The 17,657-nt window shown below is 37.7% G+C and overlaps 2 protein-coding genes across 2 annotated transcripts in view; one reads left to right on the forward strand and one right to left on the reverse strand.

Annotated features, from left to right (window-relative positions):
* Positions 1-3: 3 nt before the first annotated feature.
* The window catches only part of LOC106109953 (laminin subunit alpha-2-like), a 41,061-nt gene continuing 23,407 nt past the window's right edge, over positions 4-17,657 (reverse strand). The window contains exons 2-15 of the mRNA XM_013291611.1: positions 16,627-16,804; positions 16,382-16,547; positions 3,129-3,392; positions 2,586-2,753; positions 2,322-2,510; positions 2,144-2,249; positions 1,804-2,006; positions 1,488-1,628; positions 1,258-1,365; positions 1,010-1,172; positions 720-910; positions 408-603; positions 230-318; positions 4-147 (exon numbers count right to left, since the gene is read on the reverse strand). Coding sequence (XP_013147065.1) covers positions 4-147; positions 230-318; positions 408-603; positions 720-910; positions 1,010-1,172; positions 1,258-1,365; positions 1,488-1,628; positions 1,804-2,006; positions 2,144-2,249; positions 2,322-2,510; positions 2,586-2,753; positions 3,129-3,392; positions 16,382-16,547; positions 16,627-16,804 — 2,306 coding nt within the window. The remainder of the gene's footprint in view (positions 148-229; positions 319-407; positions 604-719; positions 911-1,009; positions 1,173-1,257; positions 1,366-1,487; positions 1,629-1,803; positions 2,007-2,143; positions 2,250-2,321; positions 2,511-2,585; positions 2,754-3,128; positions 3,393-16,381; positions 16,548-16,626; positions 16,805-17,657) is intronic.
* Positions 6,732-8,081, forward strand: LOC106110044. Its single transcript, XM_013291728.1, has 2 exons — positions 6,732-6,966; positions 7,689-8,081. Exons 1-2 carry the CDS (start codon positions 6,776-6,778, stop codon positions 7,864-7,866), a joined length of 369 nt encoding a protein of 122 aa, XP_013147182.1. The 5' UTR covers positions 6,732-6,775; the 3' UTR covers positions 7,867-8,081.

Genomic DNA, 17,657 nt, shown 5'->3' on the forward strand with positions numbered 1-17,657 from the left:
TACTCACAGTTCACAATGGTCTCCAGTGTAACCGTCAGGACATTGCGTGCACACGAAATCGTCGCCTTCGGCGGATGCCAGCGCGCAGTTGGGGCTGAAGTTGTTGGAGGGCAGGTACAGTGGGCACGCACATGGCTTGCACGCTCCCTGACATATTCAACAAGAAATATATTTTGTTACCAATAGCCAATTACATAGGAATACATTTTTTAAAATGGCTAATTCATACCTGAACAGGGTTGCCGTAGTGTCCAGGCAAACAACGTTCACAATGCAGTCCCGTAGTGTTGTGCTGACATTGACCGCAAGGTCCATCGACTTAAAAAATAAAATAATAAACGTTGTTATTTCCTAAAGACTGTACAGTTGTACAATTTAACAAAATCAGGCTGTACAGTTGTATTTACCTGTACGGCACCCGGCGTGTTCGTTGCAGGGACAAGGCACGCACTCAAAGGCGGGGCGCGAACCGGGAGCGCGCCGCAGCCGGGCGTGCGTCCACGCGCAGAGCTCACAGTGCGCACCCGCGTACCCCGGCGGACACGCGCAGCGCTCGCGAACTCCACCTGCCGCGCCACGCACCTCCACACCTTCCATGCGGACCTATCATGTACATTTTAGAATCCATAATACCATAGTACTATCGTAGAAAGCAGAGTTTTAACCCCAAATTCAGCAGGACCAGCAGCTTGTTCCACTACTGATGTTCCTAAGCTCACCTCGTCCTGATCGTTGTGAAAGTGCGCTCGGATCATGAGAGCATGCACGTCGCTAAGCATGTCGAGTAAGTCGGCACGCGTGGCCATGTCGCCCAGTTCCGAACGCCAGCCACCCTCCACAAGCGCCGCCGTCAGCTCTAGCCGGCCCGGCTCTTCGTGGCTGCTATTGCTATACAGCAATCGAGTCCCATCTAAAATTAACACATTTGTATTTTTTACAACACAGTCATATTATAACAACGCTGTCCCGAGGAACTAAGTGTAATAAGTTTTTTGTTTTTAAATCATACCCGCTGCGACAAGTATGACATCGGGGCCGGTAGTAGGACTTCCTCCAGTGTCGCCGCGTGCCACTCCCCAAAATATACTGGATCTGATTTCTCCGCCATACGCCGATAGTTGCTCTCCATTGAATGTGTTTGTCAACCAGTAGTAGTTCTCCCAACCTTCTATCTGAAAGTAGAAATGTGTGAAAAATGAACTGTCTTAAATGATTCTGCGATAAAGCAAGAATTTTTTGTTTAGAGACATCACTTACTTCATAACTAATAAGGAATGGTCTACCCTGCTCATCGACTGAGGGTTCGTAAGTCTCCTTTGCATCCAGATCACTGATGAGCCAAGCATCTCCGAGGGGCAGCACCATCTTTCCTCAAAAACACAAAATATGTTTATTAAATTTAAATACGTAATTGACATACTAATGTATATTCAATGGATATGCAAGCTCCAAATGTTATAATAATTTGATAAAGTTTTTGGGCTTACGTCCCGGCCGGGCTCCCTGTCCGCGCCGCAGGTGTCGGCGACGTGCGAGCAGTAGCAGGGCCGGCAGCCTGCTGCAAGTGCCGCGCTCAGTCCGTAGTGTCCAGCCGCACACGTGTCGCATCGCTCACCTATCACGTTCGCCTTAAAGCAATACAACAATGTGCTTAACTTTTGAAATAATAACCAGAAAAAAAAAAACATATTTTATGAACCACAGACTTAGTTATACTGACATTTGCTAACTTAGCCAGCTAAACTGGCAAAGTGCGTCGATTTGATAGAAATTTGGCTGTTTAATTTCACCAAAAATACTTACTTTACAGTTGCAAACTTCGTCACAGATGCGTGTGGGGTCGACGATACCCCTAGGGTCACATTTGCAGGCGGGTGTGGTTACCTCCACCGCACAGCCGGGAAAGGCGGCCTCGGGGTCCATGCAAGCATCGCACTGCGCTCCCCTATAGCCAGGGTGACACCTGCATATTGCGCGGTGCAGCTTCTTGTCCCACTCACACGACCCTGGAAGGGAATGTTTAACTCAATGTAATGGAGCGATATGGCCAAGAGATGGCGTGCACTATTAACAATAATTTGGTCAGAAATACGTAATCTGGCAAAAGTTGTGTCCATATTTATTAAAAAAAAAACTGTCCTACCATCGGAGCCCTCTGGGTCGCACTCGCAGAGCACGCAGGGTCCGTCGGGCAGCGCGCTGTAGTAACCCGGCAAGCATCGATCGCACAGCGGCCCAGCACGATTGTCCTGCACACAGTGTTGGGTTAGATATGCAAAATTATACAATAACTTTTAACTTTCTATAGTCAAATAACTGACCGTGCAATTAACACAGAGTATAGCTCCAGTATCGTCGTAGGAACAGTTTCCGCGCTGACCGCACGAGCAGTCCGTGGCGGAGGGCTCGGCGAGCATATCACACGACACGCTCGGCCGCCACGCACCGCCTGCACAGCACCTCTCGCAATGTACACCGCACGCGCCGTGCGAGCAAACACACTGCGCACCCTGGAGGACAATAAATCTTCATATAATAAATAACAAGCGTGCCAGGTATTGTCTAAGTGACTATAGATATGTGACCTCAATATCGACGTTACAGTGGTCGGCGTGTCCGTGGCATAGACATCGGGCGGCCAGGGTGAGCTCGCGCACCGTGTAGTACTGCTGCCGCGTAGGCGCAGCGTGCGTGGCCCGTAACGATACACGCACGCGTCGTGCCACTACGCCCTCGCCCATGCCCACATGCATCTAATAACATGAGAGCACGAAACATTAAAAAATAATAATAAATTAAAAGCGCCTGTCAAAATAAATTAGCAAATACTTCTGGCAGGCGTTTGACAATTCAACAATAACACCGTTTGCGAAATTGTATTGATATCTAATACACTGAATACGAGACAAAACTTACACTGTTGTAGTTATGCCTACTTAAACATATATCATCAAACTCAAAAGGTGATTCATTGGGAAAGTACTACAGTAATAACATAATTATCGATAACATTGATATTACTCATAGTATGATTTAAAAGATTGTGTACAATATAGTTATGAATTTTAAGTGCAACCACCATCTTAATTCTAATACGATCTATGAACGAAAAATCTAAAGTCCCACACCTCTCCGTTTTCTAGCGGCCGTGGACTCGCGAATTGCGTAGAACACGTTGGCTTGTCCGATCTGTTCATCCTCTTAGTCCCTCTGACTTTTCTCCTCCTTCGCTCTGGCCTCAGATCCCACAGCCTCTTGCAGTGCTCCCGGTCTCCAAACGCCCGTATTAAGTTCCACTCCTCACCCTCTTCTGTTGGAGATATCTCTAAAGACCAGGCTAATGGTCTCGGCGATGGTCCGGACTTTATGATGACATGCAAGAGTTCCATTTTCTGAAATTAGAAATTGAAATAAATTAATCATCAAATTAAAAAAGTATATTTTTAACTGTAAATACAAGAACCACGTATTTACTGTTAAGAACAAAATTAGTACCGTGATATAGAATTGGCGCAACTCTAGATTATCGGCATAAACGTCACGTCCCTAGCTGACAGCTGTCAGTGTCACTAGAAGTGTGGATATTGGCGCGCATCCTGAGTCCTGACGAGAAGTGTTGCTCTGAGTTTAAAGCGACAGTATCAATTAAATAAGTTGTCTAAAACTACACATGTAACTAGTATTACTAAGTAGGATTAACAAAAACCCTGTTACCCAGATTTTATGAATCAGTTAACTTTCTAGGAGCAATATTGTAACAATTCTGTGTACAATGTCTATCAAGTTTGGCAAACAATGAATGATAAAAGCACTGTAAAACTAAACTGTACAATTACTTTACGCGTGGGAAATTTTATTATAGCAATAAAACAAACAATAACAGACATGTTAAATAATTTAGGATATTTTTAAAAAGGTTACGTTGTTCTCATATTTAACAATACAGTTGCTGTTATCGTTAAAATTTAAAGTTCTTAGAATTAAGCTACTAAAGTAATGAAAGTTCAAATGAAATCCAAACTCCCTTAAAGGGAAGCTCTTAAGTGAGATGTTTTGTGTCAATGTGTGATGACAGTTAATGTGTCTGTTCCATTAATGACCGCAGCAGATGCGTCGGCAAACAACAGCCTGCGTTACACTGACAGTGAATACTGCATCTAACATCCGCGTAGTGATGTGCCCGTACTAGTGGTCCTTTTTCTCAAAACCGTTCCTACATATTAGAATAACGTTGTATAAAAATTATAAAAACAATTTAAAGATTTATTTTAAAATAAATTATAAATACGGCGTTTTGAAATTCATTTCCACCAAAACTGAAGAACTTTTTACAATCTAGTTAAATCTTTCTTTTTTTAAAGTTCTCTATATCTTCAGTCCAACTGTTCAATTTTAATAGAACTGTTGGAATTTAGTTTTAACGACATTGTAACCATTTTGAAGTTATTTTCAATAGTCAATATACTAAGACCACTAACAACAAATGTACATCACTAGCGCTGTACTTCGTGTGCTTCTTATTAACACTATTAAGCTCAGTGTCGGCGCGGCGTGGCGGCGGCGTGCTGCTCGCTGTGGGAACAACGAAAGCTCGGAACTAATCGATCTATTAAAGCTTACGAAACTTTTGTTAAGTTTCAATCGACACAACTCGCACCCGCCACGATATCTTTAAAGTCACAGTTCAATGCTTTTTGATATACTATCGAAGTTAGTGTTTCCCCAATTACTAATTTGGTAGTTAGATAATAAATGTTTTTTTATTCAAGGTATTTGGTATCGGATCTTATTTATAAACATAAATCTATACTAAAATAATAAAGCGTAAACACGCACTACTTCGTGGCATAGGGCGTCAGCAATCACAGCATATTTTTGAATAACTCTTTCTTTAATAAAGCCCCACATGTACGACACTCTATATATTTTCATTAGGCTATACATCACGCTATTAAGCTTAGGGGGTAAATAAATTGACAAAATCCTCACGTGGGAAAGGGAACATAAACTACAAGCTAACGGTAATTTTCCCATTTGCAATTGAGAATTTGACAAATGTAAACAATAAAATAAAGTTTTTATAATTTCCTGCGGATGAAGCCGCACGGGAACAGCTAGCTATTTTTATAAGACGGATAGTAAGTAAAACTTTCTGAACTTACGAACTTCCTGAACGAAAACAATATCGTAGTAAATAGATCTTATGTATTTTTTAGTATCGTAAGTAAACTTTTATGTTTACTGATAAGATTCTTATTTAATAAAGGAAGTCTTGTTATAACAAAATAAATATTCAAAGAACTTTGTTCCTTGATATTTAGATTACAGTTATTTTTATTCAAGTTAAAAAATTTCTTAAAGATCCGTAGATTGAGATAAGCTGTTTACAAGACAAGAAGGTTCATTAACGAGTTTATATCTCAAGACAATTGATTTAAAAGTGAACAGTATATTAAAAATGAAATATTATGTTAATTAAGGGTGGGATGTCCACTTATGTTTCGTTTACGACGGAGGGAGCCACAGACAAGCCTTGTATGGGGCCACTAATGAGGCTGCGGCGCGGGCGCGCGAGGCACGCGGCTGTCCCCAGTTTTTCCCATTCCTTCGACCTTGTTATCTCGGCACAGTTTTGGACATTCTATCAGCGGCTTTCTGCGTATTTCGACGTTTTGTCGTCTGTGCATTTGAAAGCCTGTAGTTTGTTTTAACTTTGGTCCGTAACGTTTGTATCATTTAAGTTAGGTAGTTTGTTTTCAGTAATCTTTATAAATTCTAGTCTAAATACATATGCCTGTGTGTTTGTTTGTACGTATATTAATATTTACTTTATTTGTGTTTATTTTATGCCAATTTGCTTTAGGTAAAAATAGATAAATATTATTTATATATTTCTTATAAGGAAAGGATGAAAGGGGAAAGTGGATTCGACGGCGGAGTAGACGCAAAGGAAGGGGAAATATCCTCTTTATGAGCGTGTCCTCCTCCTTCGTTTAGGGGTAGGTAACGCATCTGCAATTTCGGATGGCAATTGGCAGCGGTCGCTTTGTCATTTTGGTGGATTCAGGTGGTCACTTGCTTTAATATAGATATATATTTATGTTGCAATATTAAAATAGCATGTAACATTGTTTGTGAAAGTTTGATTACTATCGGATGATATTAGTCATCGACATCAGTGTGACTCAGTATCGTCACAATAAAAACGATAACGCGAATTAATCTGTGATTATTATCTATTGATTGTTGTAAAATAATTTGATACACTAAGACAAAATGAAATTCAAGATTCTCAAATCCGTGTCTGTAAGCGGTAAGATAATAAAGTGAATTGAACTCAGAGACGGGAGATTTTGAAACAAATGGTGGAGCTACGTCGACAATTTTCTTGCAAAATTATTGACAAGTAGAAATTAGCATCCAGTAACCTTCATATTGAAAAAGTCGTATTGATGAATCAAATTGCTTTTACAAGTGTAGTAATATTTTTAAATAACAGCTATCTTTATAATACAACAAGCCCTTGAATTTTGAGAATGTTTTCATTGATTTGGCAATTTTATTAAAAATCATTACAAACTTACCTTTATTAGTTACCTTTTCAAACAAGGGCTACATTTAAAAAAACAAAAGCGACCCATTTATCCCGCAACATATCGGAAGCCTACGTTATCTCACTGATAACGATTAGAGCCGCTCGATATTATATCTAGTTTTCAGTCAGACTGTAGTCGTGTAGTATATAGAGATATTGTCATGTGAGACAGACGTGAATATGTCCAAATCGACCAACAATCCAGAGACGAGTCTACAAGATGTAAAGGTTCACGTCATGAGACATTCTCGTGACTCTACAAATGACAAACGGGGAACTCCTAAAGTGTCTAGAAGTGACTTTGTATATGTGAATTCTGCTTACGTTGGTAGTGTCAATAGTGTTGATCGTGTTGTTGAGCCGCCTACCAGGTGGGTTTTTACTACAGATAACTTTTATTATTGCACTGATTAATTTCTCCTCACACTTTACATACGTTCCATAGAATCATTATTGTATAATTGCTATTGTTTCGGCTGTCATGCAACATGTATTTATACATGATTATTATCTCTTTCTTGACAAGCAGCATGTAAGGGATAGTCGTACTCTTTATTTAAAACGTTGTCAACTTTTTTCAATTACTCTTATGGAATATTTTATAGGTTCAGTGATGCTGGATTAATAAGATACAGGAATGCGATATAACCGAACTTGACGTTTAAGTACTTGTAACAATCTCTTTGTACATTTAAAAACTATTTAAACCAATGTAGAAAGTATAGAGTTTAGAAAATTTGTGGGATTTAATTTTTATGTACATTGTTTAAATTGCTAGTATATGTTGCGGTCATATCTTTTTGTTTCCATTGATCTGTTTGCAAGCCGATAAGATAGGCAAGGTTGCAGGAGCGGCGACATCGATCAAACGCCAGCCGATGACAGATTATATGGATAAGTTTGAATGAAATTATATAATTTAATTGCATATTAAACATTTAGATAAAGGAAATATTAAGTACCAAATACAAACTGCACATTAAGATACCTTTTAGAACTACAATGGGTGTACTAATGAAGCTATTTCCAGTTATACTAGGCTAAAACTTGCATTATTTTGCTTGTAATGCAAGTGCATATTTTTTTCTTCCAGTGTAATACGTGAGCAGTATTGGACGTGTTCAAAATGGACGTTCGCGCAGAGAATAATGGCGATCGCTGTAGCTGTGCTGACAGGCGCTGTCGTTGGTCTTGCATTGACCGTGGCGCTGAAGAAAGGTGACACTGACAATATACCAGGGTTATTTAGAAACAACCTAGCACCCGATTGATGGCTACCTCAGTATCATTATAATTATTAGCAGCTCCTTTGTGTAAATTAATTAAATCTTTCACTAAGGGACTGGTTTAATCAATTGATGACTCTAAATCAGCAGTTAGTACATGCTAGTCGAAGCTTGATAACACAAGGCTCCTGAGTGAGCCCTCGAGCTTAGTTACTCATAAACGAGGTTAGGCTAAGCGCCATCTGCGCTCGGCCACTACAAGCCCGGTGGATTTGTAAATGCCTCTTCAAGGCAAACAGTGGCCATTCAGTCACAAAAAAAATTTGATCAGACAGACAAAACTATTATTAGAGAAATATCCTTTTATTTTATCTACAAATCGACTAATGGTAGCTTCGCTTTGTTGAGAAATGTTATTTGTATTTGTAGACCCTAGATATCCCATCGTATACAATAGTCGAATCTATTATAATTGCTATGGGTCATTCTAGTCGGACATCGCCTACGCTTAAAGGTATCAAGACTTTTGCATATTTGTCATTTTTGAATGTACAAAGTTTATGATTGATAAGTAAAATGAAACTAATGTAATATTATATCTAATCCATATATTTTTATGATAATTCGTACGTATGTCATAATACCTTGATAGTATAATTATGTAATAATAATTACATTTTTTAAACTATCGTGAGACGTTAAGCGAAAATTAAAAACGGCTCAACTCACGCTTTTATCCTCCGGTGACGGCACCGACTAGTTTCAGAACATTCGGGGGTCCTTCGTCAGGGACAGTATTACTCAGATTTTGTTCGCGGTCACGTCGTGTCTCGCACTCAGTGCCGAACCGGAGTATAAAAACAAGAGTTGAGCCGTTTTTAATTTTCGTTTATGTAAAAATAGGTTTTATATTGAATATGAGTGAGACGTTTGTGTGTAATATTCATAAGTATCAAGCATTTATCTACAAAGTTGTGTATTGTATGTGTTTGTTAATTTATACGCAATCAAGTCTATTATCTTGTGTTATGTTACAAAGATAAGCTTTGAAGATCATTCATTGCAGTTAGCTTCAATATCCTTTTATAAATAAACGTTTATAAATAGAATGTTGACTATGTTAAGTGAAATATAAACATCTAACAGTGCGTTTTCACTGCGATAGTTATGTACGCTACATTCAAAGCCTTAAAACTTAGGAATAAACTGAGTATAAGCAAATATTAGTACAAATTTTGCCGCTATATAACTTTAAACTGTCGTGGTTTTTACAAATATAATGTTCGTAAGATACGGGTTTCTTACCACGATTGACTGTGCCGGCACACGACAACTGTGCCGAAATATCGGGGGCTAAAACAATTCAATCGTGGTAAGAAACCCGTATCTTACGAACATTAAATTTTGCCGCGTTTATTTGTAAGGCTGAAAATATTATAATCGGTAGTAAATTTCTATCTGTTTCGTCTGTCATGTTGCCATCCAAGTGTGATTGTAGGCTCAGATAATACTTGTCAAATATCAAAAATTTCATGATAAAGATTATCTTACGCTACGATTGTATTGGTCGAAATTTCTCGAATGGCTTATAATAAAAAAGTTAACTATTTATTATTTCCAGATGTGTATATAATTATTTTTATTTAATATATTGTAAATAATAGTTTAACTTTAAGGGACTGATTTGTTGTATTATACTTATGTTACATTTAATTTAAAAAGTACATTTACATAATAAAACATTTAAAAATGGTTCATTGTTTTATTATTTACCAACAACAATAACAATTGATATTTGTTAGATTTTTAACTATTTTGATATATTCCTTAAAGTTATCTGTACAAATATAATAAAGCGTAAATACTTTGTTGCCTAAGATGTCAGCAATTACAGCATATTTTTGAATAATTCGTTCTTAAATAAAAAGCCCTACACTTATGTCACGCTTAAGGTTATATATTTGCACGCCATTAAACTTAGGGGGTAAATATTTTGTTTAAAAACCCTAATGTGGGAAAGCGACCATAAATTTGCTACCAACATCAAGGAAGTAAGATTACTAAGTTTTGTCATGTCATGTCATGTTGACATTTGCAATTGACAATTTGACACATGTAAACAATAAAATAATTTTATGCTGATTAAATCGCAGGGAACAGCTATTCTTTATTTAAAGTAACGGAAGGAATAGTGGGGGTAGTTTTATAAAATACATGGCAAAGAGTGTCGGGCGCTCAGTCGCAGTCTCGGCCCTCAGTCGCCAACAAGCTCAGTATTTGTCTAAACATCGCCACGGAGCGTTCGATAATCTTTACGTTGTCGCCTTGAAAGTCAGTTTGTTTGTTTTATAGTAATTTGCAAGTATTTTTAAAATGACCGTCTGTCTATATTTAAAATGAAGTCATTTGGATCGAAATAACTAACATACTAAACATTGTTTGTTTAGCTAACTGTGTAAACTATGCTTATGATAATGCATTGGACATTGTATTTGGAATTTTTATACGCTCTTTGTTATCTTATCATTTACGTCAATCTGATAATTCTGTTTTTTCATTAAATATTGTTGTTCAAAACCATGATCTATGTCATGTGGGATTACTAAAGTATTTAGTTTGTAATACATAAGGCTTCTATAACATGAACTAATGGTTTGGTCAAAGTTGCGTGAGTACTCCGGAAGAGGGCACTAAACAAAACATTAGTAATACGATACCATTACTAAAACAACAGACTAAAATAAAGACTTGACACATGTTATTAGGTAAAAAACGTACATCCAATGTCTTCAAAATTGTGCTTTCTTTACTATGTGTTATTACTCACTATTATTTTTTGATAATTTCAATGAATTATCTTTACAACTTTTATCGATTCTATCACTAATAAATTACTTGAAATTAAATTTACAATCGATAATGATTACTGATCATAGAGGGTGTTCCGGGTTCACTTTCTTCAGTTATCTTTTAAAGTAATGTTAGGTACATAATCTATGTTGCTGGTACTAATATTGTTTTATACTTTTCCGATCAATCTTACTTCTAACTTCTTACTAATAACTGTTATAAATATAAAAGTTTAGATGGATGGATGTTTTTGAGAGTTTGTAGCCTAAGCGACTGAACGGATTTCGATTAAATTTGGCACAGATGTAGAGGATAATCAGGAGGAACACATAGGCTAATTTTGTATTTTTTTTAATTCCTCGTGGACAGAGTCGCGGGCGAAAGCTAGTTTAAAATGAAACGGGTTGAACCAATTAAGGTTTAATAGCCTCCAAGCGGAAATTGGATCAAATCATAAATATATGTTACCATCCGGGTAATTATTGTTCAAAATGACTTTAAAGTTTGTGATCGAAAATTTATCTTATTGTCTGATTGTCTAAGGTTCCCATTTAGTTTAAGTTTTAGGATTAAAAGCTAGTCATAATAATATTTTAAATGCTAAAGTTTAGATGGATAGATGTTTGTTAGAGTTTGAAGCCTAAACAGCTGTTCGAATTTCGATGAAAGGCATAGATGTAGAAGATTGTCTGGAAGAACACATAGGCTAATTACTCTAGTGTTTTTGGCTAATTCCACGAAGTCGCGGGCGCAAGCTAGTTGTCATAAATAACTACCTTAAGAACTGAGATTATTAAACTTTAATGAATGTTTCATAAGTACTATTAAAACAGGAAAAATTAAAAGAGGTAATAATAAAGATCTCAGAACAATATATTAATGGTAAAAATACTGGAGATATTAATGAAGGCGGGCGCCGGCAGACGCCATCCATCATCACGTTATCTGTAATTTATCTGATAGCGCCATGCCGCCTCCCAGCGACCTTCCAATCCTCTCGTACTAAAACTAAATTAAAAACTATACAATACAACAACAACTAACAGCTAAATTATCGTATTATAACCTATTAAAAGGACTCCAGTAAAAAAAAAACATTAAAAACACTTCACACTAAAACCCTTCATTTTTACAGTCTCGTAAACACTAGATTTATCACGACCTATGATTACCCATTTCATGCTTCGTTCACTGTTTGCGAGAGCCTTCAACCGTGAGCATATCCACAAACCAGAGCATGCGACAAATTCTTTGTGAATTTGTCACAAGGCTCTGTACCAAGCGACCGCCATTCATAACCACGAAAAATATCGCAGGTAACCTTTACGAAGTCTTGTAAAAACAAAGTCGGATAAATTGGACGGCAGTACAGTCACTGTCGTAATACTTTTATATAAGTTTAATATTTTAATAACTGAATAGTTAAAGAAAGCGCTATTAAAAACGTTTGAATTTTTACCTGAAACTTCTCTTCACGATGATACAATGTCAGAATTATGAAATGCTTTACTTCAAGAGTCCAGGACGGGCGTTAATTTAAATAAGACATGTAGCACGCGACTGTACTCATTAAACTTTCACGTGTCGGCATGCAGTTGTTTTTCAGAGCGATCAAGTTTCGCCGCGGCTGTAGGAGGGCGGAAAGTGGAGGATGTTTTATATTGGCAAAGGGGTCGCCGCAGGGAGGTAACTATCACGTCATAAATTTGCAACACGTGACGTAGTATGTTGGAATACGATCGTTTTATGTTTTGCAGCGTTCATTTATTTTTAAAAAGTCAAAGAAAGACTCAAATTACAAATACATTTTTTTAATAAATGTTTCTAAATTTAATCTAACTTAATATTTCGTGTTTAAGAAATAATATTTATTTTTGTCCTGAAAATTATAGGGTTGTATGGTCACCCTACATCAATGATTCACGTAGCGCCCCACGGCCCATTACGGCGTCCGCTGACGATGTAACGTAGATCGGTATCGAGGGCCTATTATCCCGATATGCGGCTATTTGCCCCCATTGTTCGCCCCACCCGACCCACAAGCGACTCTATTGTTACACAACGATTAAGAATTCATTGAGTTTTGTGGAAATTTAAAGTGTTTTATTTATTGGTACTTGTGTAGTTTATTGTGTACTTTGTCGAATAGTTCAAGAAGAAAATGGTGCTAAAATTTCTATGCTCATCCAAAACATCGGTCATTCGATTTGCTGCTAGTTCCAAAAACACAAAGGATTATTGTAGTGCCTTATTGTAGTGAAAACTAAAGTTATACCAAAACTATTTATCAAATTGAATTTAAATAGATAGAGTAGATCACAGGACATAAACAAAACAAGCCTGAAACGACAACAAGAGGATGAAGCCGATTTTTCGTATCTTTGGCTAGTTAACAAGGATTAACAAAGTCCGGTGTATTCATCAAACAATTTTATCCTAGTCACGCGACGCCCGAACAAGCATAAGGATAATTTATGTATGGAGCTGGGGCGGGCGCGGCGCAGGACATTCCGCAGTGACGGGTGGTCGTGCGAGCGACCTAATTTATTGACCATCCCTTGCCCCTTATCGACACAGTTAAGTGGTCGAGCTACTTTTTCATACTTTTATCATGTTTTTTTTCATAAACATTCTCAGCGTATTTTGTAAAATAAAATATCGGATTCGATCATATCTTATCTTGGATCGACGTTTTGTCATTCCGTGCGGCGAGCATTGTGCCACAAGAAAAATAACTTATTGTTACCATGTTATGTCAATCGATTTGTTATGGATTATACAGAGTTTTTACATTTAAGAAAAAAAACATAACTATAATAATTATTTTGTAGTAATCTTAATTTCGATTGTGAAGAGTAGTTTTTAGCATCAACCAGTTATCTGAGAAAAACTTTCAACACATCGATGACAAGGCTCGACTTCTGAATAAATTTTAATTGCATACATTATAAGGACTGTCCCTTAATAACTAACCCATGGTCACCCTAGTCGGCGCAAGCGCTACGACTGTTTTCGATTTATGGCTAAGATAAAGGGAGTCAATACTTGGCCTATGCTATCCGCCTAATAGCTCCCCGCACACTGCAATGTATTGCCGAGTTGCCGAGCCTTAACTAGACGAGGCGCCAGGCCCAGTGATGTTCCGTCGAGAACAATCGTGGAAAGTACACAATATTTCATTGGATGTTTGTTAGTAAATATCTACAAAACATCTTTACAAATCTACAAGAACACAATACTTTAGCTACTTATTCTTTTTCCGCCCGGACGAAGTCGCGGGCACAAGCTAATCGTCTTATATACCGATTACCGGTTAAAGACATTAATGTTGTCTTGTTTAAGATTCATAGGTGAATACCTGATAAAAGGAGAACATCTTATCATTTAAAGAGCATGTGACGATTCAAAAGAGTCTTATCAAGAAATTAAATATTCCATCTTCAAAGTCTACCTAAACTGCCAATTCTAGGCATAATATTGGCTATTAGTATATTTCTTGCTTGGTCAACTTTCAAGTTAGTATTTTGGCCCTGTCTAGATGTTTGTATCTCTATATTTATCATTATTTCACGCGGCATATCTGAACTGTCGCTAAAACGATAGTCACTGAGAGCATAAATTGCAGTGATAATGTCATTTAGAGGTTAAGAGCGGGCGCACTCCTTTGACTAAAGTATCGCACGACCGTTTAGTGTCGCTTAAATTTCTATGTTAGCCGATTTTTAGTTGCGCAACTAAACAGTTGAATTGACTGTGAAATAATCGACAATCGCAAAACAATTGTGCGATAGATTAGTCAAGGTGTGCTCCCGCTTTTAACAGTATGAAGATTTTGTGTTCAATTTATAACGACTACAGCAAAGTTATGCAGTAAACCTGAAGCATTGATATTGAGAGGTATTAAAAAGTGGTTATCATAAACAATTGTTTTGAATAAAGTAATCTAACTAATCTAACTAATATTATAAATTCGAAAGTTTAGATGGATGGATGTTTGTTAGCGTTTGTAGCCTAAACGGCTGAACGGATCTCCATGAAATTTGGCACAGGTTTAGAGCATAGTCTGGAAGAACACATAGGCTACTTTTTATCCTAGGAATAGTTACGGTTCCCGTGGGATTCATTAATTTAGTTTTTTAATGTTTACTCGATCATTCTGCAACAGTTCAACATATCTTATTGAAATTTGGCACAGACATAAAACAAAGTCTGGAGTACCCATGGGATAAGCTTCATCCCCGAGAAATGTCCGGTTCCCGAGGGATACGTAGCTTTTTGTAATTTACATAGTTCGTATGTTTTCTAATACCACGCGGACGAAGTCGCGGGCATCAGCTCGTGATTTCATAAATCATCGTTTAACAGTTAACATAACATAAACGGTTACATCTTGAACTTAACACAAAGTTCAAAGCATAGTAACAATGTTAAGGCTGAAAATGTTTATATTAGCGGGATAGCGGTAGCCCAACATACCATATTCGTAAGTAGGAAATAAGATTTTCATTGCAAAAATAAATCCTTCATATTTCTAAGACAATAGTTAAAGATGACAAAATACTCTCTCCAGTTTTTAATTTATTTAACCTGGGAGGTCTATCGCGAAAGTGAAAGTTAGGAAAGGTTATTAAGGTAACCTTTTAACTGGCTGAATATGCATTTTAATTATTATTGTTAATGCATATTATCATGAGAGAGCGTCGGTGGCTCAGTGGTTTAAGCACTTGACTTGTAATCTACAGGTCTTGCGTTCAAATCCCGCCATGTACCAATGTGATTTTCGATTTTTCGAATTTTCATATGTACATAATTTACCCGACGTTCTTACGGTGAAGGGAAACATCATGATGCAAACTGCACATATCGGCGAAGAAATTCAAAGATATGTGTGAGGTCGACCAACCCGCACTTGGTCAGCGTGGTTGACTATGGCCTAATCACCCTAATTTAGGATAGGCTCCGAGCCCCTCGGTGGCGACATATAGTGAGCTGGTGATGATATTATCATTTCTATTAGCAATATATTACACTGTCTGATTCTATATATGGATTTCTATATGGTAATCACTATCTATAAATACTACATTACATTAAAACATACTGTGGGAATAGAATAATTTTCACCATTACTGGAGATATGATTTATGTTAATTAAATCCATGAATCATTAGTTTAAATATGATATAATAAATTAATGCAGACGAAATCACGCATAAATTGTGGCACCATAGTTCTTTTCTCTGTATACACACGTTGCATCAATGAGAAAAAGTATGTAGTTTTATTGGTTTATTTTTTATCATAAGGTGACACACGAGCAAGCCATCTGACCTGAATCCGCCAAAATGGCGAAACGACCGCTGGCCATAGACATTCGTAATAGCAGATGCGTTGCCTATCCTTAATCGTCGAAGGAGGGGACGAATGAAAAAGATAATTCTTCTTCCTATGTGTTTCCTCCACCGTCAAATCCACGTTTCCTTCTCATTATTTTCTTGTAAGAATAAAGGTGAGATGAAAAAGGAACTAAAGTTGGGCCTCCAGCACCATATTTATCAAACGGATCGCGGAATTACTTCCACTTCACGCCTGTCTTCGGTGTGGTCGTGGTATTTCACCAGGCTAGCCTTCGGCCATTAAAGCGAGCTCTACCACTGTAAAGTTGAAGTTAACATTTACACATGAAATTATTTATGAAGTAGTTACTTACAGCAGGCAACGTTGCGATAAGCTCGACATGGCTGAACTCCTCGCCGCCAGCGAGTGTAGGGCTCTGCCACCAGGTGGCGGGGTCTCCATCTAGCGCGAGAGCCGCCTGGTGCCGCCGCGCCGGTGATCCATCGACACCCTCGCAGACGTCGCACACTAAACCCCGTCTAATAACATTTATACAGTGCTTAAATTAAGGCGCACATTCAACTGTTTTTATATCTAGCAATCATCACTGTCACTTACTTTCCCGGTGTATCTCGGCAGTAATCCTCGGGTCCATTGTCGCCGCAAGTAGCATTAGCAAAGACAGTCGAGTAGGCAGCGGCGTCGAGCGGTGCCGGCAGCAAGCCACCGTCCGCGGTACCGCCTCCTGGCACCTCGCTTAGCGTAGTGCTGCTCAAGCGGTCCAGCACGGCACGACCTGTGGACAAAGTTTAGTATTACATCCCAACTGAGATCACTTAAAACATTGTCCAGGAATTAAAAAAAACTGGTGGTTGTAGCTGCAACTACTACATAAAAGCTATCGTGTCAGGTTTACAAAAATCTTCATATAAATTTTGTTCGCTTTTTTCCTTTCATATCTTTCAAAATTAACAGTATAAAACCACCGTTTTTAAAGGTAAAAATAAGGTGTTAACCAGTAAGGTGTGTGTTTTATGACTTGACCCCGGTATCAAGTTATCGCGATGTTATTAAGTCGCTGACACCTCTTAACATAAAGTTACTTATTATCCGGCGTTGTCATGGCAACGCGTTAATTGAGAAATCTTGTAACTTCGAAGTTTTTATAAGGCTTTAACATAGAGTACAATTATCTTTACTAAATATATTTATCATCTAATATATAATGTTTGTGTGAATAACATTTTTGTAAAGCAAATCATTATACGCAGAATTGATAAAAATAAAGAAACATTTTTCAGTTAACTTCATTAACAAGTCCGAAGTATCATTTACTTAGATTAACAGAATTGCATCAACATTGCCGTCAAGTTTCCAAAAAGGAGATGGAAAAGGGAACGAAGCTCTTTGACAGTAAGTGAAAAAATGAAATGCCAAGCTCTTTTGAGTCCATAATCGCATCACAGTTCTGTAAAAAGTTCTATCCTACAATAATGAAGGCTTAATCTATGCAGCCAGGTGAAAGGTTACACATATAAGCCTCGCAATGGACATTCCTCTTACACAGCTGTATAATGCGGACATGTTATTGGACATTTTCATTGTCAGTAAGCTGTACAGTCGAGGAGTTTTATTTCCTGTCCGGTTTA

This window comes from Papilio polytes, unplaced genomic scaffold, assembly GCF_000836215.1.
Source record: "Papilio polytes unplaced genomic scaffold, Ppol_1.0 DF820956.1, whole genome shotgun sequence".
NCBI lineage: Eukaryota > Metazoa > Arthropoda > Insecta > Lepidoptera > Papilionidae > Papilio > Papilio polytes.

Coding starts and splice junctions, on each gene's coding strand:
- LOC106110044 (XM_013291728.1), top strand. CDS start 6,776: ATGTCCAAATCGACCAACAATCCAGAGACGAGTCTACAAGATGTAAAG. Junction 6,967..7,688: donor GTTGTTGAGCCGCCTACCAG/GTGGGTTTTTAC, acceptor TTTTTCTTCCAG/TGTAATACGTGAGCAGTATT.